This window comes from Desmodus rotundus, chromosome 4 (genome assembly GCF_022682495.2).
Source record: "Desmodus rotundus isolate HL8 chromosome 4, HLdesRot8A.1, whole genome shotgun sequence".
Classification (NCBI taxonomy): Eukaryota; Metazoa; Chordata; class Mammalia; order Chiroptera; family Phyllostomidae; genus Desmodus; species Desmodus rotundus.
The window spans coordinates 129601571-129622200 of NC_071390.1; the positions used below are offsets into that span (position 1 = coordinate 129601571).

Consider the following 20630-nt stretch of genomic DNA (forward strand, 5'->3'; position numbering starts at 1 on the left):
ATATGTTAGAGTGCATCAGTTTTGTACACTTTGACTATGTGCTGTTAATTGTACCTTATTTATATGGAGAAAAAAAGATATAAATAAAAGAATAAGGAACACACAACAGAAGTTGAAAGAAGGGAAATGTCGATGTGGGTTGTAATTATTATAAAAGACTTCACAGAGGACAGAGGACCCAGCAGCAGAGCCAGGCTCTGGTAAGATGTAGAAGAGGGCTGAGTACCAGCGAGACCAGGAAGCAGGAATTGGTACGTGCAGGGAGGAGATAAAGACACTGATGCCCAGCACTGAGCATGGTATGCCTTTGGAAGGCCACATTCTTCCCCAGTCTTTCAAGGGTAATTTCTTCCTGAAAACCTCCATAAGGCAAATTTCTGTAAGTCTAAAACATTCAAGAGATGTTGATGCTTCTTGAGCCCCAAAATTAAGCCAATTATACCAAAACACCACCAAATCGCCTTTCTGATGGACAGTATCATTTCAGTAAATGACACCAATTGTCACAGCATGGCCTCCAAGGCAATCCTCCTCCATTAATTACTCTGTGATAAAGCTAAATGCCTTTGTTCAGCTTATTTATGGCTATTGAATAACATACACTTAAGCCTTTAGTGTCCTTTCCTTCTTAAGCCCACAAAAGACAAAATAAATCGATAAAAGCAAAGCAAATGGTGCATAAGACTGTCACTATTACAGACTTGCAAACCAGAAATACTGGGAATACTTCACCACTGGGAAGATGACCTCATAGGGCTCTTCCTGGCATTCAGCTACTTGGGAGGTCCACACCATCCAAAATAGTTCTCATACATGTGAATAAATGCATCAGCACAAGCCAAAGCAGATATTACATGAAACTCCTTGCAAATTTAAATTCTTGTAAACCGAAAGGGCATTCCCTGAGTTGTATAATGGGAAATAAATAAGCTTAGGGAAGAGTAAATAAGACTAGGTTAAGGAAGGGTTTTAGTTAGATTAAGGATTTTTTACTTAATTGGGAGGCATGTCAGAGCTGTAAAGGGGAGCGACATGTTGAAAGATGTCTTGAAGGTTAGTCAAGAAGTCATGTGCAGAGTAGAATTAGGCAAGGAAAGAATAAGGTGGGAAGGCTGTGGAAGGTACCATCATGGAGTTAACAGAGTAAGGTGTGATGAGGCTGTGAATAAAGGAAATATCAATGCAATACCAAACACATTTAATAATAAAAATTAGTATTTACTGAGTGTTCCTTATGTGCCTGGCACTGTACATATATTAGCCATGCGTTTACTGTATTTTTACTGTGGGATGTGTACTATTATTATCCCTCTTTTACATTTGAGAAAACTAAGGCACCAAGAGATTAAATACACAGAGCAAACGAACAGCCAAGTCAGAATTTGAACAGCGCAGTCTGGATGCAGAATTCCATGCATGCTCTGCAGACCTCAAGTATTCACCGTGTGCAGGCCCATGACAAGTACTGAGAGTGACATTCAAGGAGCCCAGTCCAAGGGAGGTCCTGAGTACACTCACTTCTCTCATGGCCATGGCCACTACCATCATGCAGGACAGCAGCTTCTGTTCTCTGAAACAGTCTCGAGCAGCTTTCCCAGGCTCCAGACTTGCCAGACTCCAATCAGGTTTCTACCCTCACCAGAGTCATCTTCCAAAGGCCTAATGCTGATCACATCAACCCCCTGTTCAAAATCATTGGGATAAAGTCCAAAGTTCATACGTGTCTTATAAGTCCCTGCATGATCTGGTCCCAGATCATTTGTATTCTAGGTTCCAGACATAAGATTTCATTTTTGGGATTTTGTACATGATGCATTTTCCGTTTAAAATGCTGTTCTGTTCCCCCTTCTTCCCGCCCTCTTCCCTTAGAAAGTCTCCTGGAACACCCTAACCCACACGTGCCTTAGGCCCTTTCATGTGCTTGAACGGTACCCTGAACCATCACTAATTACACAGCATTCTAACCTCATGCTTAATCACTGACTCACTCCACTGACTATTAATCTCTGTGAGGGCAATGACCTTATTTATTATTTTATACCAAGACTTAGCAGGGCACCTAGTACATAGTGGCCTCTAATTTTTTTAATTGAAAGATATACCAGGATTGAGTTTGACAGAGTATAGAAAACAAAAGTGAGAAAGGAATCAAACTTTCTTCTAATACATTAAACCTAACTAGTGCCCTTGGCAGCATGAAGGGAGCATTTTGGGGAATTGTTTTGGAGTTGCTCAGTTTAGATTGGGAGCTAATGAATATGGTGATAAAAATGTCTTCCAAAAAGAAATGCCCTATTTGCAGCTGAAACAATGGAATCAGGTCTCATTGGAGAGGCTGGAGATTCAGAGTTGCTAATTTCTGGAGAGTTTACCACTTTTTTAAAAAAAGAAAATTTTTTTCCTCCTTTTTTCTTGGTAGTGTTTACCTAGACTGTGGCTTTATAACAGTAAAACAAATTAAAACTATTACCAAGTAATTAAATTAATTACCATTAATTATTTTATTACCAAAATAATCAATAATTATTGCCAGAATTATTATTATACATAGAAAGGAGAATTAATTTTCTCTGCGTGGTTCATAAAGATTTCTTGTATCTTTTTTATTTTACTGTTGCCTGCTGAGGTCGTGAATGAAAGGGTGGATTTCAGAGAGAGAAGCCAAAGCTGAAATGCTCTTGATTCAATTACACAGCAAATAGAAATGCTATTTCTGATCTTGCAAAGAATACTTTTGGCTTTTCTACATAGCATTATTTGATAAAGACTTAGTAAAAGGTAGATTTTCTGGATGAAGACTTGTGAATGCAATTACAGCCCCGGGGTCATACCAAGTGGAGTGCTTTTGCTTCAATCCACAGAGACCTGACTAACAATTGGTGAGTGGTTTCAGGGTAAGATGTGAATCTGATGTGCTAAGAGCAGCCTTTAAGCTAGAGACAATGTTTGTCAGCAGTTTGCGTGTCAGAGAGCTCCTGCCAAAGGACATGCGGGTGTCTGTCCTGTGGCTTGACCCACCCGTTTCCTTCTGGCTAGCTCCATGTGGGACTTCGCTGGACCAGCAAAAGTTCTTCCTCTCTGGTGGACCATTTAGAACGGTGTGTGTGGGCATCTGTGTGTCTGTGCATTTGTGTGTTCAGGTGTCACTTAACATTTCACTGCAAACAAAGAGCTTCCCTTGGTATTCTCCATATCTGCAGGGTAAGGTCCTCCTTACAACAAGACCTGAAGGGTTACTGGAATAGTCAGACATATCTGGGCCCAAACCCCAGTTTTGCTTCTTGTGAGCTGTGTGACTTTAGATGAATGGGTAAAGAAATTGTGAGATATATATACAGTATATATAAATACATAAAATTTAGCCTTAAAAAAAGAAAGAAATCCTGCCATTTGCAACAACGTGGATGAACCTGGAGGGCATTATGCTAAGTGAAAGAAGCCTGATAACAGAAAGGAAAAAAGCTGCTTGATCTCTTTTACATGTGGAATCTGAAAAAGCCGAATACATAGAAGCAGAGAGTGAAATGGTGATGACCATGGTGGGGAGGAGGGGGAATAAGATGTCGGTCGAAGGGCACAAAATTGCAGTTATGCAGGTTGAATAAGTTCTAGTGGCCCAATGCACAGCACGACATGTACAGCTTATATTATATATTGTATGCTGAAAGTTTGATATGAGTGGATTTCAGGAACTCTCATCACAAAACAAATGGTAAATATGGGAGGAGATGCTATGTTAATTAGCTTGACTGTAGTAATTATTTCATTATATATATCTCAAATGATATATTCAACACCTTAAATATATACCATTTTATTTATTTTTATTATTATGTAAGTTTCAGGTGTACAAATTATAATTCAGTGTCTTGTATACTACAAAGTGATCACCCCAAAAAGTCTAGTTACTACCCATCATCATGTCGGCCCCCATCCCCTCTTTTGCCCTCTGCCAACCCCCTTCCCCTCTAGTAACCACCTATCTGTTCTCTGTGTTTATGATCAGTTTGGTTTGGTTTGGTTTTAGAGCCCACATATGAGTGAAATCATGTGGTATTTGTCTTTCTCTTTCTGACTTATTTCACTTAGCATTATACCCTCAAGGTCCACTTATGTTGTTGCAAACGGCAGGATTTCATTCTTTTTTATAACTGAGAGGTATTCCACTGTATGTAGCCTATACTACATCTTTTTTATCCATTTACCCATTGACACTCAGGTTGTGCCCATATCTTAGGTGTTGTAAATAATGCTGCAATGAACATAGAAGTACATACATCTTTTCAGATTAGTATTTTTGTATTCTTCAGATAAATGTTCTGATGCAGACTAGCTGGATTATATTAAAGCTATATTTTTAATTTTTTGATGAATCTCCATACTGTTTTCCATGGTGGCTGTATCAGTATACAGTGTACAAGGGTTCCCTCTTTTCCACATCTTCTCTAACACTTGTTATTTCTTTTCTTTTTGACAATGGCCATTTAACAGATGTGAGGTGGCGTCTCATTGGGCTTTGGATGTGCATTTCCCTTATAATTAGTGATGCTGAATAGCACTGCATGTGCCTGTTGGCCATCGCTATGTCTTCTTTGGAAAAATGTCTATTCAGATCCTCTGCCCATTTTTTAAATGGGTCGTTTTGTTGTTGTTGAATTGTATGAGTTCCTTATACATTTTGGATATTAACTCCTTATTGGATGTATGACTCGTAAATACCTTCTCCATTCAGTAGGTTGCCTTTTCGTTTTAATGATGGTTTCCCTTGCATGTGGACTTAGATCCACAAAAACATTGCTAAGACCAATGTCAAGGAGCTTAGTGCCTATGTTTTCTTTTAGAAATTCTGTGGTTTCAGGTCTTATATTGAACTATTTATTCCATTTAATTAAATTTTGTGCATTGGGGTAAGATAGTGATCCAGTTTAATTCTTTTGCATCAATTTTGGTTTAAAAAATAAAATAAAAAGAACTTGGATAAGGAGAAGGGTGATGACAAAGATAAAGGAAGCCCTGAGGAGCTGGCTTGATGGGGAAAGATAAACCCATTGCTGGACTTACTGACTTTGAGTGCAAGGCTCGAAAGGCATTTGGAGATAGAAGACTGGAACACAGGAGAGGACGCAAGCCTGGATATTTAAACCTGGGAGTCTCAGTCAGAATAAAGTCACGAGGTAGAACTGCCTTTGCCTCAAATTAAGCGTGTGCACACTAGGAGTGTCAGTGCATAATCCCAGCATGGCCAGAGAGAGCATGGAATATTTTTAAGAAGTGGTCCATAAGGTATAGAATGGGCAGTTACTTTTTGAATAATTTCTCTCTAAGTAGCAACATTTATAAAGCCATTCTAAATTATCCTTCAAGTTGAGCTACCAGCAGAGCCAATTTTTATATAGCTCCGTAATTCGCCCAAGTTAGCGCACGTTGCCAGATTCCCTACTTCCAGATTGATGTGTTTAATAGCATCTGCCAGCAGTGGCTGTGGAGCAGCATTTTAATGGATCCCAGGGATTTTCATCAGAATCTGCTGTACTCCAATAACAGGGCCAGGAGGGGCCTCCCCAGGTGGTGGTGCTGACACTTTCCTTAGCCGAGGTTGCCCTGCCGCAGGAACTTAAGAGATACTGAGAGGAGCAGCAGTTGGAGGTTGGTTAACAAATGAAACCCTGAACACCAAGTAGTGATTTATGTTATTTTAAGCCGAGATGCAAACTCCTTCAGTAAGAAGAGCAAGTGGCTTCTTTCTGGAGTAGTGAATGTGTTAGGAAACAAGAGCATAAGAGAGTCCGGATTTTTAGGCAAATTAAAAATCAGAAAGCTTATTACACAGGTGACAAATTAAGAGGTAATTAATCACATTAAATAAGGATTCACTGTGGAACTTCTTCAAACAGCCAGTCCCCCTCATCACGTAAAGTATTTGATTAAAATTCATTACCCACAACATCTTTTACATAAAGCATGGTTCCTCATATTGATTTCAATCAATTTAGTTCATTATGAGGAACATTTCTACATAAGGCATTCACTCCTGTGAAGTTAATAGTTTACCCTAATGACACGTAAATGGGAAATAAGATTTGTCCCCACCCCCAACTTAGTTTATGTTCTTCAAACCTTTGTGTGAGCTACAAACTTGTACACATAAGCGGGGCCTCCTAGTGACTGAGCTCCCACTCCCTGGGCCTCTTCTTCTTATTCAGGGAAAGAACATGGGAAGAGGCATGGTTCCCTTCTTCCCTAGGGTGGTCTGCCTATCTTGAGCCACATTGCACAAGAAAATGAGACACAAAATCCTCCCCTGGAGTCTGTGGTGATGAGTGGGGTCTTGCTGTACAACATGGTAGAATCCACAGCCTCCATCCTCCAACCAGACCCCCGTCAGCAGAAAGGCCAACCAACCACAGGACTGAGGGTCCTTTGTAGGGAAAGGAGTTAATAATCAGGGAAACTGGATCTTAAAGAGGAAAAGTAGCTTGTCCATAAATTACAGCCTCAATATACACAAAACCAGATAGAGACTTCAAGTTCTAAATTCTGCCTCAGCACCTCTAGCCTGGAGCACTCAAGTAAATAACAAAACTCATTCTCATTTAGATGTCTATAAAAGACAAAAAGAGCTAAAGGGCAAAAATTATAATTAATTAATACCTTACTTTAGTATGTTAGTAAATTGCCTACCAATCCCCTTCACCTACTTGTTTATTCCCTTCCACCTTAGTGAGTTTGGGTTGATGTAACAAAATTCTACAGACTGGGTGGCTTATAAACTACAGAAATTTATTTCTCACAGTTCTGGAGGCTGGGAAGTTCAAGATCAAGGCACCAGCATGGTCTCATTCTACTGAAGGCCAGCACCTCTCTCTGTGTCCACACCTGGAGGAAGTTTGCTGGGGAGCTCAGTGAGGTCTGTTTTGTAAGGACTGTAATGCCATTCATTAGGGCTCTACTGTCGTGACCTAGTCACCTCCCCAAGACCCCATCTTCAAATACATCACACTGGGGATTAGGTTTCAACATATGAATTTGGGGGCGGGTGTGAAACCCAAGCATCGAGTTACTACTTGATGAAACAGATGATCTGTGTGCAGAAAGGTGGTACAGGAGGAAACAGACTGTGCCAGTATGAGAGGTCATTATTCAGAAAGGTCAAGTACAAAGGGCATTAAGCACCAACATACATGGGGGAAAAATAAAGCCAAATTGCAGCTGTCAGTGACAAGACTATGTGAAATATAAAACAAATTTCTTTCTCTTCCTGTATGCCCTCCTCCATGGCACTTAGATACCCGGGTGCCTTGGTCAGAGCTGGCATTCAGTACGCATTGGTTGCCTTGGACCCAAACAAACAAAAGTCTAATAGAATATTTAAAATGGAAACTCCTAAGTGATGCTTAAAATTTAAACAGCAGGATGCCATTCCAGTGAGCGTGTTCTTGCCTGCACCGCACAGCACGATAAAGGCAGGCCAGCTTGTCTGATAATGACAAGGTACAGATCCCTGGTTGTTGCTCGGTGCTATTTCCTCCGCTTCCTCAGCCAGCTGAAGCTACTTGATCTCATGCATGTCATTCTAAGACTCATGGTGAAAAATGTCCCAGAAGTTTCTGAACCACTTTTTAATAAAATGGAAAACTACAGATCACGTGTATCAGGTTTTGTTTTTTTTTTTTTTCCTTTCTGATGCATTCTCTGGGTTTGTGAGGCAGCTCAGCTTTCACAAACATCAGCCTAGAGAATACATCCAGGTATGCTGGTAGGCCCAGCTGCCTGTTGCTTTGCTGAAGGATGCTGGGAGCATTCTGTCCCTGAGGCTGCAGCTGACACCATAGTCTCCCTCTGATGATGCCTAAAAAGTAACTTTAGAAAATTAAAGGAACTTAGAGGTCAAAATAATAGCCTAATATGTATTGAACTCTTACTTTGTGCCAGGCATTGCGATAAGATTTTTACATAATCCACCATCCATACTATAAGAAAAAGAAACCCTGACCAACAGTGCCTTAAACCCCCAGGGCATCTCCTGTTTATTTAACAGGAAGTCTGGAGACCCCCAAACCTAGCTTGGCAGAATCAACAGTATTGTTAAGAAGAAAGCTCTTTCTCTTTTTTACTTTTGTGATCCTTAGTGCATTGGCTTTCATCCTTGGCGTCACAATATGACTGCCACTGTGCCAGACATCACACCCACATTAAAGACAGGGAGGAGGGGAAAGGAATAGGCACTGAGAGAATTTTCTTTTCTTCCATATTCCTCTAATAGGTAAGCAAAATTTTTTGTTCAAAAGTCCCTTAGCCTCTATCCCATGAGTCTCGGCTGTGTAGATACATACAGCAAGATTGTTAGGAAGGTGAGTCATTGAAGTCGACTGCTTTCTTGAGTTTGCATCGAGCTCCACTACTTTACAGTTATATGTATTGATAAATTATTTTAAGGCCTTTCTGCCTCAGTTTGCTTACCTGTATTTTTATTTTGAAGAGTAATGTTTTTATTATTTTATTTTTTATCAAATTTATTGGGGTGACATTGGCTCACAAAACCACACAGGTTTCAAGTGTACAGTTTTCGACAAAACATCACCTGCACACTGCATCGCATTCCCATCACCCCAAGCACAGTCTTTCTCTGCCCCCAGTTCCCACCCTTTGCCCGCCTCCACCCACCCCCACCCCTCTTTTCCTGTCCCTGCACTGTTCTCTGTGTCTATGCATTTTATATATATGGCTTTTTTGCTGTGCAAAAGCTTTTTAGTTTGATGTAGTCCCATTTATTTATTTTTATATGCATATATATACATATATTTATATGTTTTTACTTAATCCCATCACCTTCTTCCATCCAGCCCCACAACACTGCTCCCTTCTGAGAGCTATCAATCTGTTCCACATGTCCATGCCTATGTTTCTATTTTGTTTGTTAGTTTATTTTTTTCATTAGATTCCACATATAAGTGAGATCACATGGAATTTGTCTTTCTCTGACTGCCTCATTTCACTTAGCATAACAACCTCCAGGTCCACCCACACTGTTGCAAAAGGTAAGATTTTCTTTTTCTTTCTTTCTTTTTTTTTTTTACGGCTGAGTAGTATTCTTTTTTGTAAATGTACCACAGCTCTGTTATCCACTCATCTACTGGCGGGCATTTGGGCTTGGGTTTCCAGAGCTTGGGCATTGTATATAAGGCTGCGATGAACTTAGGGGTGCTTATATTCTTTCCAATTAGTGTTTCGGGTTCCTTCGGATAAATTCCCAGAAGTGGGATTGCTGGATCATAAGACAGTTCCATTTTTAATTTTTTGAGCAAACTCCAAACTGTTTTCCACAGTGGCTACACCAGTCGACATTCCCACCAACAGTGCACCAGGCTTCCCTTTTCTCCACATCCTCTCCAGCACTTGTTTGTTGATTTATTGATGCTAGCCATTCTGACAAGTGTGAAGTAATGTCTCATCGTGGTTTTAATTTGCATTTCTCTGATGACTAGTGACTTGAGCATCTTGTCATATGTCTATTGGCCATTTGTATGTCCTCTATGGAAAAGGGTCTATTCAGGTCCTTGGCCCATTTTTTAATTGGGTTTTTTGTCTTCTTGGGGTTGGGCAGTGTAAGTTCTTTATGTATTTTGGAAATTAACCCCTTATCAGTTATATCATTGTAAAATATGTTCTCCCTTTTCATTTTGTTGATGGTTTCTTTTGCTGTGATGCAGTCCCATTTATTTATTTTCTTTGTTTCCCTTGCCTGAGGAGATAGATATATCAGCAAAAATATTGCTACAAGAAATGTCTGAAATTTTACTGCCTATATTTTCTTGTAGGATTTTTATGGTTTCATGATTTATATTTAGTTCTTTAATCCATTTTGAGTTTTTCTTGTGTATAGTTTGCTTACTTTTAAAATGAGGACTATATATAATAACACTTATCCTAGGTTAGTTGTGGAGACTGACTTACCATATTTTTCAGACTATAAGATGCACTTTTCCCCCCAAATTTGGGAGGAAAATGGGGGTGCATCTTATAGTCTGAATGTAGCTTACCTCACTCACGAGGGTGGGGGGGGGCAGCAGTAGAGTGAGGTCATAGGAGGCAGGAGCAGGACCACATTTTTTGCATCATAATTTTTTTTCCTATTTTCCTCCTCTAAAACCTAGGTGCGTCTTATGGTCCAGTGCATCATATAGTCCAAGAAATACAGTAATTCTTATAAAGTGCCCAGAATTTGGCATTAGGAAAGTGTTAACTAAGATGCTATGAAACCAGCAGCTTCATTTATCCGACTGCAATTCATTGGCATTGTCTTGTGATTAGTCAAACTGTCTACTAATTCTCCAATGAGAATGCCGGGAAACATCAGCCTGGAGTGACCCTAAGAACTGTCCTTCCAGAGGCAAATTGCCATGGAGCTGACCGTCTAAAGATCTGTAGGCCCTGGGTGGTGTAGCTCAGTGGATTGAGCACAGACCTGTGAACCAAAGGGTCACCAGTTTGATTCCCAGTCAGGGCACATGCCAGGGTTGTGGGCCAGGTCCCCAGTCAGGGGCACATGAGAGGCAACCACACATTGATGTTTCTCTCCCTCTCTTTCTCCTTCCCTTCCCCTCTCTCTAAAAATAAATAAAATCTTTTTTAAAAAAGATCTACAGCTCTTTGTAGAACAAGAAGTCATGGAGAAGTCATGGACGGGGCTGTCAGCTGAGCGGGAGGAAGTGAGGGAAGAAGTGAGCAGGTGCATTTAGTCTGAGGAGGCAGTGGTACAGAGGCACTAGGGCTATCTCAGCTATTTGGGCAATGCCAGGTCTCAAAAACAATCCTTTGAAGTAAGAGGTTCAGATTCACAGCAGGCCGATATTATGGGCTTTTTTAAGTTCTAGGCATTTCCAGGGGTTGCAGGGTATGAGAAATGACTTGATTGTATAATTTGGGCCTGTAGGAGGTGGAATGGAAGGAAGAGTCTGTCTCCTTGCCCTTGACCAAGCAAGACACTGCATTTTACAACCCCCCCAAGTACAAAGCCTTTTTTTTTCTTTTTACTCCCATGAGGATTTTTTTTTAAATTTCAGTAACTGAAGAAAAACGAGAGGCTACTGGATCCGAATTGGGCCCCTGGACCAGAGGGTGTAGCAGTGAGCACAGGAATGTAAGGAGGAGAGGTCAGAGCCTCAGCTCTGAGCCACCAGCGGAGTGGCTGCCTTTGTTTGAAGTTGGTCACTACAAGTCACCCATGGTGCTACCTGCACTCCCTCCCTGCTCAGGAATGCCTGAAAATTCCACCAGAAAAGTGAGGCCTGGGATAGGGGAGTCTGCCCACCATAGCTGCCAGGGAAACGTGTCCAGGCCAGTCTCCATCCTGGGTTCAGGTGAGCCCAGGCCCGGCTCTGGCCTGCCCTGCCCTGGAAGATCTCTGGTTCTGTTAGGTCACTAGAAGGATCTCTGGGAGAGGGCTACAGGGCCCTGGATGGAGCACAGGCCAGGTCACAGACAGCTTAATTTATAGTAGTTCCATGTTTAGACACTCTTCGTGTGGGCCTTGTGTGTACTCTTGCTCTCGGCCCCACTAATGTTGGACCTGGGCCCAGGAAAGGGAACCTGAGAACATGACTTTGTGACTCAGAGGTACCCTGCCACCTATAGAATGCGTTTGGTCTTCTTATCCTATTCCACTACCCAAGGTAGTCCCCCATATTCACCTTCAACCACAGAGCAGTCGAAGAGAAGGTACTAGCCCTCTCTGTGTGGTCTGTTTCCTCTCCTCTGCCCGCCCTGAGAACCACTGACAGGGTACTTTCAGAATATGGACAGATGGGAGCACCTGGTCACTTTAAGCTTTGATATTAAGAAAATATATATATTTTCAGGCATCTTTGCTCAGCAGGTCCTCCTCCTGAGGTCAGCCAGGGCTACCACAGTCCCACCAAGCTAATGATAATGCATTTGGGGTGAGGGGGTGGGGGGTGGGCATTTGACTGAAAAAGACAGATGTTGCCTCTGGGGAAAAGAAAGAAAATGGTATATTTTTTCCCAGGAAGCACAACATTCTTCACAAATGTTATTCTCTCATTAGCATTTGTGGCACCCACAGGAGCCTGGTGATGCCATTAGTCCTGGTTTTGTGGATGGAAAAACTGAGCCACACACCAGGTCTGCAGGTTCTAATTCAGCAGCTGGAACACAGAGCACTTTTCCTCTTTTCGGACTAGAATTGTATCTCATTTCCATAAACAAAATACTCAGGAGAATATGGCTTATCTACTTCAAATAAGTGTCTTCTTAAACACAGTTTGATGGCTTTGGGGCATACACATTCTGTCTAGTCATATGATAGCTTTCAAATACCATATGGTTGGACCAGACTGATTAGTAATGGTTTTGCAAATGTTAGATGAACCTTCTGGAATGTTGGAGGCCCTTAGCAGCCCCAGCCCAACCAAAGGCAACATAGGGAATTTTTATAAGTGTGGGAGTCTGAAAGGTGTCTTCACTCAAGATGAAGAATACAAAGACGTAGCTTTGATATTAAGAAAATATATATATATATATATATACCTTTTTAAAACTACATTTACTCTATTTCTCTCTCGAAAATGCTTGCTGGAGTTCAGTCCACTCAGTGCAGGAATGGTAAGTCCAGCCTACCATTGTTTGAGCCGACTGACTGATAGTCAGCATTTCAAGAGCTGGTAACTCTGGTCTATATCACACACAGAGAGAGAAAATCCCCGTGGTATGCAAAGTAGAAATGAGCCAGCAAACATAGCAAGAGTCTGTTTAGAAACCCATCCAAAATGTCCCATTAGCTGGTGGTTTTTACAGAACTTACGGACAAAGAAAGGGAGAGTGCATTTCTGCTATCATGCCTGGCGTACGAGCCAGAGAACATTCCTGTTTTCCAAAGTGTAGAAAACCCATGTTTTTACTCGGTGAATATTTATTGAGTGCTTTCTCTGTGCCAGGCATTAAAACACAAAAACACAAGACACAGTTGCTATTATTAGGGCTGCCAGCCTGACTGGAGACAAGCATGGGGAGAAATTATGCCTCAGGACAATGTGTGCTACAGCTAAAGTTTGTATCAGGTGCTGTGGCCACACAAAGGAGAAACTCTCTGTCAAGTTGGAGAATATTCATAGAGGAGGTAAGGCTCTAGAGTTCTCATAACTAGGGGGGTGGCAAGAGAGGAGTCAGGGTGGCAAGAACAGCAGGTGCAGAGGCAGGGAGGCAGACAGTCAGATTGTGAGATTTCGGACAGCCAGGTGCCCCGGTCACTCAATCACTAAGGTCATGGGACTCATGAATAGGTGGGATCAGGGAGTCATGTAAGGTGATGTGTGCTATGCCCGCGAGCTCAGGACTTCTACGTAGGGAGCCTGTTACAGGATTAAAGGGAAGTAGAAGCATTCAGTATGGTCAGACAACTTTTCAAAAGATCATTCTAGTGGCTTCTACTAGAGAATTTATTAGGGGAGATCGAGAAAAACTGGTGATTGCCTTAGAAGCATGGGGCCCAGACTTCAAAATGACCCTTGCATTTCCCCATACAATGCAGGAGAGTAATTAAAAGGTTAGCCTGGAGCCAGAGAGTTTCGGGTTCAAGCTTCAGCTGTGCCATATGGTAGCTGTGTGACTTTGGGGAAGTTACTTAACTTTTCTGAGCCTGTTTCATCATCTGTGAAACCAAGATAATAATGGTTATTATGATTAAATGAGATGATGCAGTGAAGTGCTTAGCATAGTGCCCTGCACAGAGCACAGAGCTCATTCACATACATACCAGGTCTGTCTAGAAAAAATCCAGCCATTGTTAATATAATGAGAACAATTTGTACAACATGGATGTAACCTGGCAGCCAAGGAGAGTGGACTGAAATACGCATGTGCGAACAATGATGAGTGGGAGTGGTAGATGCTGCTGAGTGAGCCTGTGTACTGTGTGGCTGTTGCATTCAAAATGACTGAGTAGAGCAACGAATCTGCATCAAATTTTGCATTAAGTTTGAACATTCCTCCACGGAAACTATTCAGATGTTTCAGAAGGCTGCAGCTATGGGCAACTGGTTATTGGCAGTTCGTCACGACCACACGCCCATTCACGCATCACATCTCATGCAGAATATTTAGGCAAAACATCAAATCACCCAGGGGTCTCAGCACCCCTAGAGCCCAGGTTTGGCACCCTGCAACTTCTGGGTTTTCCCAAAACTAAAATCACCTTGGAAAGGGAAGACATTTCAGACCCTCTATAAGATTCAGGAAAATACAACAAGGCAGCTGATGGTGACTGGGAGAACTGCGTGAGGTCCCAAGATGTCTGCTTTCGAGGGGACTGAGGTGGCGTCACTCTCCTATGTACAATGCTTCTTGTATCTGTCATCTTCTTCAACAAATGTCTCTATATTTCCTATTACGTCCTGGATACCTTCTGGACAGACTTTGTATATTTAAATTCCTCCCATGGGCTGGGCAGTGAGGACACATGCGGAGCAAATCCCTAAGTCCCTGTTCCACATGAATCCTAGAGTCTATGGGGGGAGGGGGCACAAGGACTAAACAAAGCTCCCTGTAAGCAATTACATAGTTATTGATATGTGGCACTTTCAGTGCTCTGGAGTTCTACAGCGTGCTTTGAGCACATACAGGGTTGAGGGCAGGAGGAATGGATTTAGCAGGGAATCAGCAAAGGCCCTAAGGCTGACACTGGAAGGATAAATAGGAATAACTCAGGCAGAGAGAAGATGGAGCCTTGTTTAGGCAGAAGAAATAAAGTAAAGGGCCTGGGGTGTTTGCAGATCTGGTGGGGAGCAAGGCTGAAGAGGCAGATCGGGGTTGGTTCACAGACAGCCTTCTAAGCCCTGGTGAGGATTTGAAGTTTTATCCTCAATGCCGGCAGGAGCCAGTGCAGGCCTCCTTTCCTCCCCTCCGCCCTCACAGGGGAGTGTACGGTCCAGTCGCCTTTCAAGAAGCTCCTGGGCTGGCTGTGTGGAGTAACTGTTAGTGATTACTTAGCACGCAGACCTCCAGCAGCTGTGGGGCCTCTGCCAGGTCGGCCTGGCAAGATCCGCTGAGACCACAGGCAACACTCGGGCTGACGCGGCAGCAACAGGAGAGGCCTTGACTGTGTTTTGATAGAGTTTCACTGAATTTGCCAAAGCTTTGTCAGATGTTTTCTCAGGTACTTGACATGCCAAGGACAGGCAAGGACATGTTGGGGTGGGGGTTGGGGAGAGAGAGAACAGATGAGAGAGCAACACAGGTAATCAGGCTGCCTGGGACTGGCACTGGCCCAGGTTGCCGCTCATGAGACCCAGGAAAAGGTGACAGTTCTGGGCACTCACTGTCCACTGGCAGTCGATGTTGCAGATCCATATTCCTGACAACTAGTCAGGCTAACAACACGTGCAAAATGCAGACTCACTGGCCTAGAACGTCCTGTAACTCTTCTCAGCACTGGGAGAACTCACCTACCTCTCTCAGCCATCAGCCCCCAAATCCCTCCTCCAAGGCAAGACAAGAAACCAGGATCAAGCCAGACACAGTTCTTGTGTATTATCAAAGAAACATAAACTACAATACTGGTCTCCTTCATAAAGAATAATTGATATATATGGAAATGAATAATTTTCTATACAACTACAATCTGTTTTCTTCTGAAAAACAAACAATTCATCAGCTATTCTTGCAACACAAAAGCTGACCAAACTTCAGGTAAGATGGTCATTTATAAACTTACAGGGAAGAATTTCAGACTTAATTGGCCATCATACCCTTTCATCTCTGATCTGAGCCAAGTCTAAGAGATTTCCTCCCTTCATTCAATCTATTGGCCTGTGGGTCCATCCCTGCCCAGACAGGGCAATACCGTATCTAGCAATGTCTCTCTGTTTGGGAACAAGGCTCATGCACCTCTAATTTAGAGATTAATGGGCTCAATTTCTTCATTTTATTTCTTCTGCCATTTTCATAAGGAAATATTAGAACTAATTCTTTTCTACAAAGGAAAGTGACTCTACTTTGGATGGGAAGGTGTATGGGGTACTACGCTATTTTAACTTCAGTGGCCCAGTCTCGCATGGGCTCCTCCTTGCTTGCTCTGCAATGATAGTTGCTCCAGCATGTTCTACCAGCTTTTGCGAGCCCAGGGCACAGTTTGGTGGTGGGACAGGGGCCAGGGGACAGGGGTGGGAATTCTAGTTCTGACTCTGCCCTTACACAATGTTTTCCAGACAACACTGCCCAAAACTTTTTTCAGATGCTTAAGTTCAATCATATAACTTCCCCTCTCTGTGTCTGAAGTTCCTTCATTTATCCAATGAGGGGCTGCACTTACTCATCACTTAGGCCCTCTTTAGCTCTAATTATTTTCTTATATCCTGAAGAAATACATACATTCTTAGCTGTTTGACTTACTCAGTTTGGTATTCCTGTAGAAACACAAGTCCTACATGTGAGAAGGCAGAAATAATATTTCCTCTGTGATTCTGAATGTTGGAAGCCCTAATCCCCAATGTCATGGCATCTGAAGATGGGGCTTCTGGGAAGTAACGGGGGTGGGTCCTTCACGATGAGATTAGTGTCCTTATAAGAAGAGCACCAGAGAGGTTGCACACTCTTTCCCTTCTGCCTTCCCTCCCTCCCTCCCCAAGCACACATGCAGAAAGACCACTGAAGAACACAGCTGGAAGACAATCACCTACAAGGCAGGGAGAGAGCTCTCACCAGAAACTAAGCTGGCCCGCACCTTGCTTGGACTTCCAGCCTCCAAACTGTGAGAAGTAAATTTCTGTTGTTAAAACCACCCAGTCCATTGTATTTTGTTCTAGCAGCTGAAGCAAACTAGGATAGCTAGCATTCTCCAGGACAGTCATGGTGCCTGAGCTTTGGATATTTTTATGCTGAAAGACCACCCTCATTAAGTCAGAGCAATATGAATGTGCCATGAAATAAGGAAAAGCAGAGGTTTTCATGTTTTAAATGTTTAATTAAACATTAAGGTTTGCTGTTAATTGTTTAAGTAAAGATAACCAGTACTGCTCCATGGCTTCCCACATGGTTGTCTTGTTAGGAGGAGGAATTGCCTGAACGAGACTGCAAAGTCCTTTACGGAAGTACTCAGAAGGCAGCCATGGGAAGTCAGTGACCACCTCCAGTGGTCTTTGGAGGAGGAAGGGTAGGAGTTATAAAAGTATATTCGTCAGAATTAAACAAGAAAATGAGTGTCCTCCGTACAAAGTCAGTTCCTGAAACATGTCCTTTCAGCACTGGAATAATTTCCATGGCACAACTTTTAGCTCCACTGGAAATGACAATGCAAGTGTCACTCGGAACATCACACATCTTAAGTGGTGTATTGTGTGTCCTCATCCTTTCAGAACCCGCTCGAATGTCTTCTCTTCTGTGACTTTTCTAAATGTCATGGGAAACTGACATTTGTGTGTTTTTACATTCCACGGTTCCCATACCGAATGTGTTCATCTTTCCTTAGGGCTTTCATTGCAACTTGCTTTGACTTCCCTAAGGCATTTATCATATCACAGTACAAAAAGACAGTGTCCTTTCTGTCCTGCTAAATGATGAACTCTCTGAGGGGAAGACCGTGGACATTCAATAGAAGCTTGAATGAATGAATGAATGAATGAATGAATGTTCCTTTGATTATGACTCATTCCTCATTTACCCTAGACTTCCAAAGACTCTGACTCATCTACTAGACTGAGGCTCTCTCTCCCTCCATCTGCGCATCTATTATATACACTATAAACAATAGTAAACATTGTCATTTTTGTTTTTCTGGCCTCAGAATCTCTAATGAGCCAGGGGAGCGACTGGGATGCAGAGCCAATAAGCTCTAAAGGTCACAAATAAAGATATATGCGACATTGTTATTTTAATAACATTTGTTCCAATTGTTGTTTTGCCCACATTTCAAAAATCTCTTGCTGCGTATTCATCCTGAGATTGTTGACACTTCACAGCTGCCAAAAGTCCACCATAGCAACAGGGACTGTTATGTGGCCCTAATTTGAGAGGACCACCCTCATGTTTACTAGGGAATGACTCTCTTAGAGTTTATGGTCTTGACCAACTGCTTTTTAAATAAAAGAAAACCAATTATTCTGATAACAATCCAAATGCTAAGTTTTGTTAAATCATGAGCAAACTATGTTTTCAGAATAGATTCTGGGCAAAACTTTCCATCAGCTACTGAATCTATTGTGTGGCAGAATGAAGGAGGAAGCATTTTTACCCCCAAGTGCTTGAATGCCCCTCATATATATTTTCTCCTTTCTTCTGTGCTGGAATCTAGCCCAAGTTTTATTCCTTACTAATCTTGATTGTGGTTGGCTGTATCCTACATGCTACCCTACATGTTTGAGAAAATCTCCTCGAGGTATGGAGGGTTAAATAGTCGAAGACCTAACAAGACAGCAGGCATAGGGATATGCACAATAAAATGGCACAGAGTGAGGTTGACTTTTTCAGCAAGGTTCCTGAGCTCATATAACACCAGGTAGGCAGTCATCCTCGAGGAAACTATGATGGATGTGACCACACTGAGGGGTATGTAGAAGAGACTAGAGAGATTCTAGAGTGTTTTTTAATGACGTTCTTAATTAATTTTTCCTACCTCTCTTCTCCTTCCTTCCTTTCTTCCTTCTTTTTTTCCTTCTTACCTTCCTTCCTTCCTTCTTTTTTTCCTTCTTTCCTTCCTTCCTTTCTTTTTCCCTTCCACAATTATTTATTGAGTGTGTCTTATAACCTAGGCACTGTCCCAGGCTTGGGGAAGACAGCAGTGACTAAAACCAGATCCCGGCACCCTATGCAGCTTACACTCTGGTAGAAGAAAGAAATAATAAATAAGTAAATAAATAATTTGTAATTTCAGGAATAAACTGTTTTATGGAAAATAAAAGGGAGCAAAGAATATGGCAATTCTTAAAAAAATAAACATAGAATTACTATATGATCCACCTCTTCCACTTCTGTGTGTATGTATACCCAAAACAATTGATAGCAGGGCCTCAAATAGATATTTGTACGCTCATGGCCCTCAGCAGTCCAAATTCCCATATAGTCAGTCCCCCAGAGAGTCTCACTTTTTAAGGGCATGCTTTGAAGCAAGAAGGAGACAACATTTCTTCCTTGCATGGATTGGCTGGACTTGCTTTGACTGATCCACTAATTGCTCTTACTGAGCCTCCAGGCTGGTTTCGACTGATAGCCACAGAGGAAAGGGAGAGCAATTAGTGGGAACAAACCTATTTAAAAGTCACCTTCACAATTGAGGAGGCACCATGCAAAATGAGTAAGACCTGTGGAAATGCTGTAAAACAGCCTTTCTTCTCGGGTTTTCACACATTAACCACTTTTGTACTGGCTCTTCCACAGGACTGAGGGTACAGAGCGTGCCTACTTCAGCCCCCTTGCCTGCTTCTTTGTCTGAAAAGATTGTCTCGCCAACGGCCTTCTGGACGAGCTCTCCACAAAGCCCTTCAACCTCTTCCACCAGTGGCACCCCCAGCAACTCGGTGCTCTCAGTTACAGTGCCGTCAGTGCAGACATCTCTACCCCCCAAGAATGTTTCTGAAGAGCCCAGAGAACAGGAGACCACCTTGACATGGGGCAGCACAAACAGAGACCTCTTATCGACAAGCAGCGGGGTCCACTTAACACCCATGCCCACAAAACACAGCTCGGGCACTCCAGAAGCAACTGTGCCAGCTACAGGGTCGCAGTCCCCTACTGAGTCTCCTGCACTCACCTCCCCTCAGGCCTCAGCCTCATCACCTCCAACCCTATCAACCTCACCACCAGAGGTTTCCTCCGTCTCTGACAGCACCAACGAGAGCTCCACTGAGCCCAGCAGCACAAGCACAGGAGCCTCAACCACCCAAGAGTCCCCAGCACAGGAGTACAGCTCTAGCCACACCCCCACTTCACATGGCACCTCAGAGCTGGTGCCCGTGGAGACAACACCCGAAACAACTGTGCCAGCCAAAGTGACATGTATTCTGGTAGATACGGAGACCACCACCGCCTCCCCCAGGGTGATCATGCAGGAAGTGGAGCATGCACTAAGTTCAGGTGAGTCGTCCCTGTCTAGAACACTACTAGCATTCTTGGCTATGTGGACATGTTAAGAAGTTCAGTTAACTAAACACAATCTATCAACTTTGAATTTTAGAGGGTAAAATCTGAGCTGAAGTATAATTCACAAGAATTTCCACAGGAGTGCAAATTTTATTTATAGTCACATAGTCATTTCCACATGATAGCCCATTAATTGCGGCCAAATGCCAACTCTGTCTTTACATATGTCACGGGGAATGTAAATGAATTAAGACCATGTAAGTAAAAAGATTAATAGCATGGCTTTTAGTTAAGCTTCCTAGGTTTCAATGCTGGGTCCTGACCTTGGGCAACTTACTTCATCTCTTTGTGCCCTTACTCATCTTCATCTGTAGAAGGGGAGTAACATGGGTTCTCCGGCATACAGCTCTTGTGGAGAGTAAGTGAAATGACATACAAAGTGCCGTTTCAGCGTCACTTGCAACGGTTCCTGGCAGGGTGTCAGTGCTCGGGAGATGGCAGTTGTTACAATAAGTTTGCTCAGTGGATCAACAAAGTGCTTATGG

General features: G+C 42.6%; 1 protein-coding gene across 1 annotated transcript in view; it reads left to right on the top strand.

Annotated features, from left to right (window-relative positions):
• PARM1 (prostate androgen-regulated mucin-like protein 1) overlaps window positions 1-20630 on the top strand; it is a 111360-nt gene that overhangs the window by 51046 nt on the left and 39684 nt on the right. The window contains exon 2 of the mRNA XM_024579491.4: window positions 19384-20079. Coding sequence (XP_024435259.2) covers window positions 19384-20079 — 696 coding nt within the window. The remainder of the gene's footprint in view (window positions 1-19383; window positions 20080-20630) is intronic.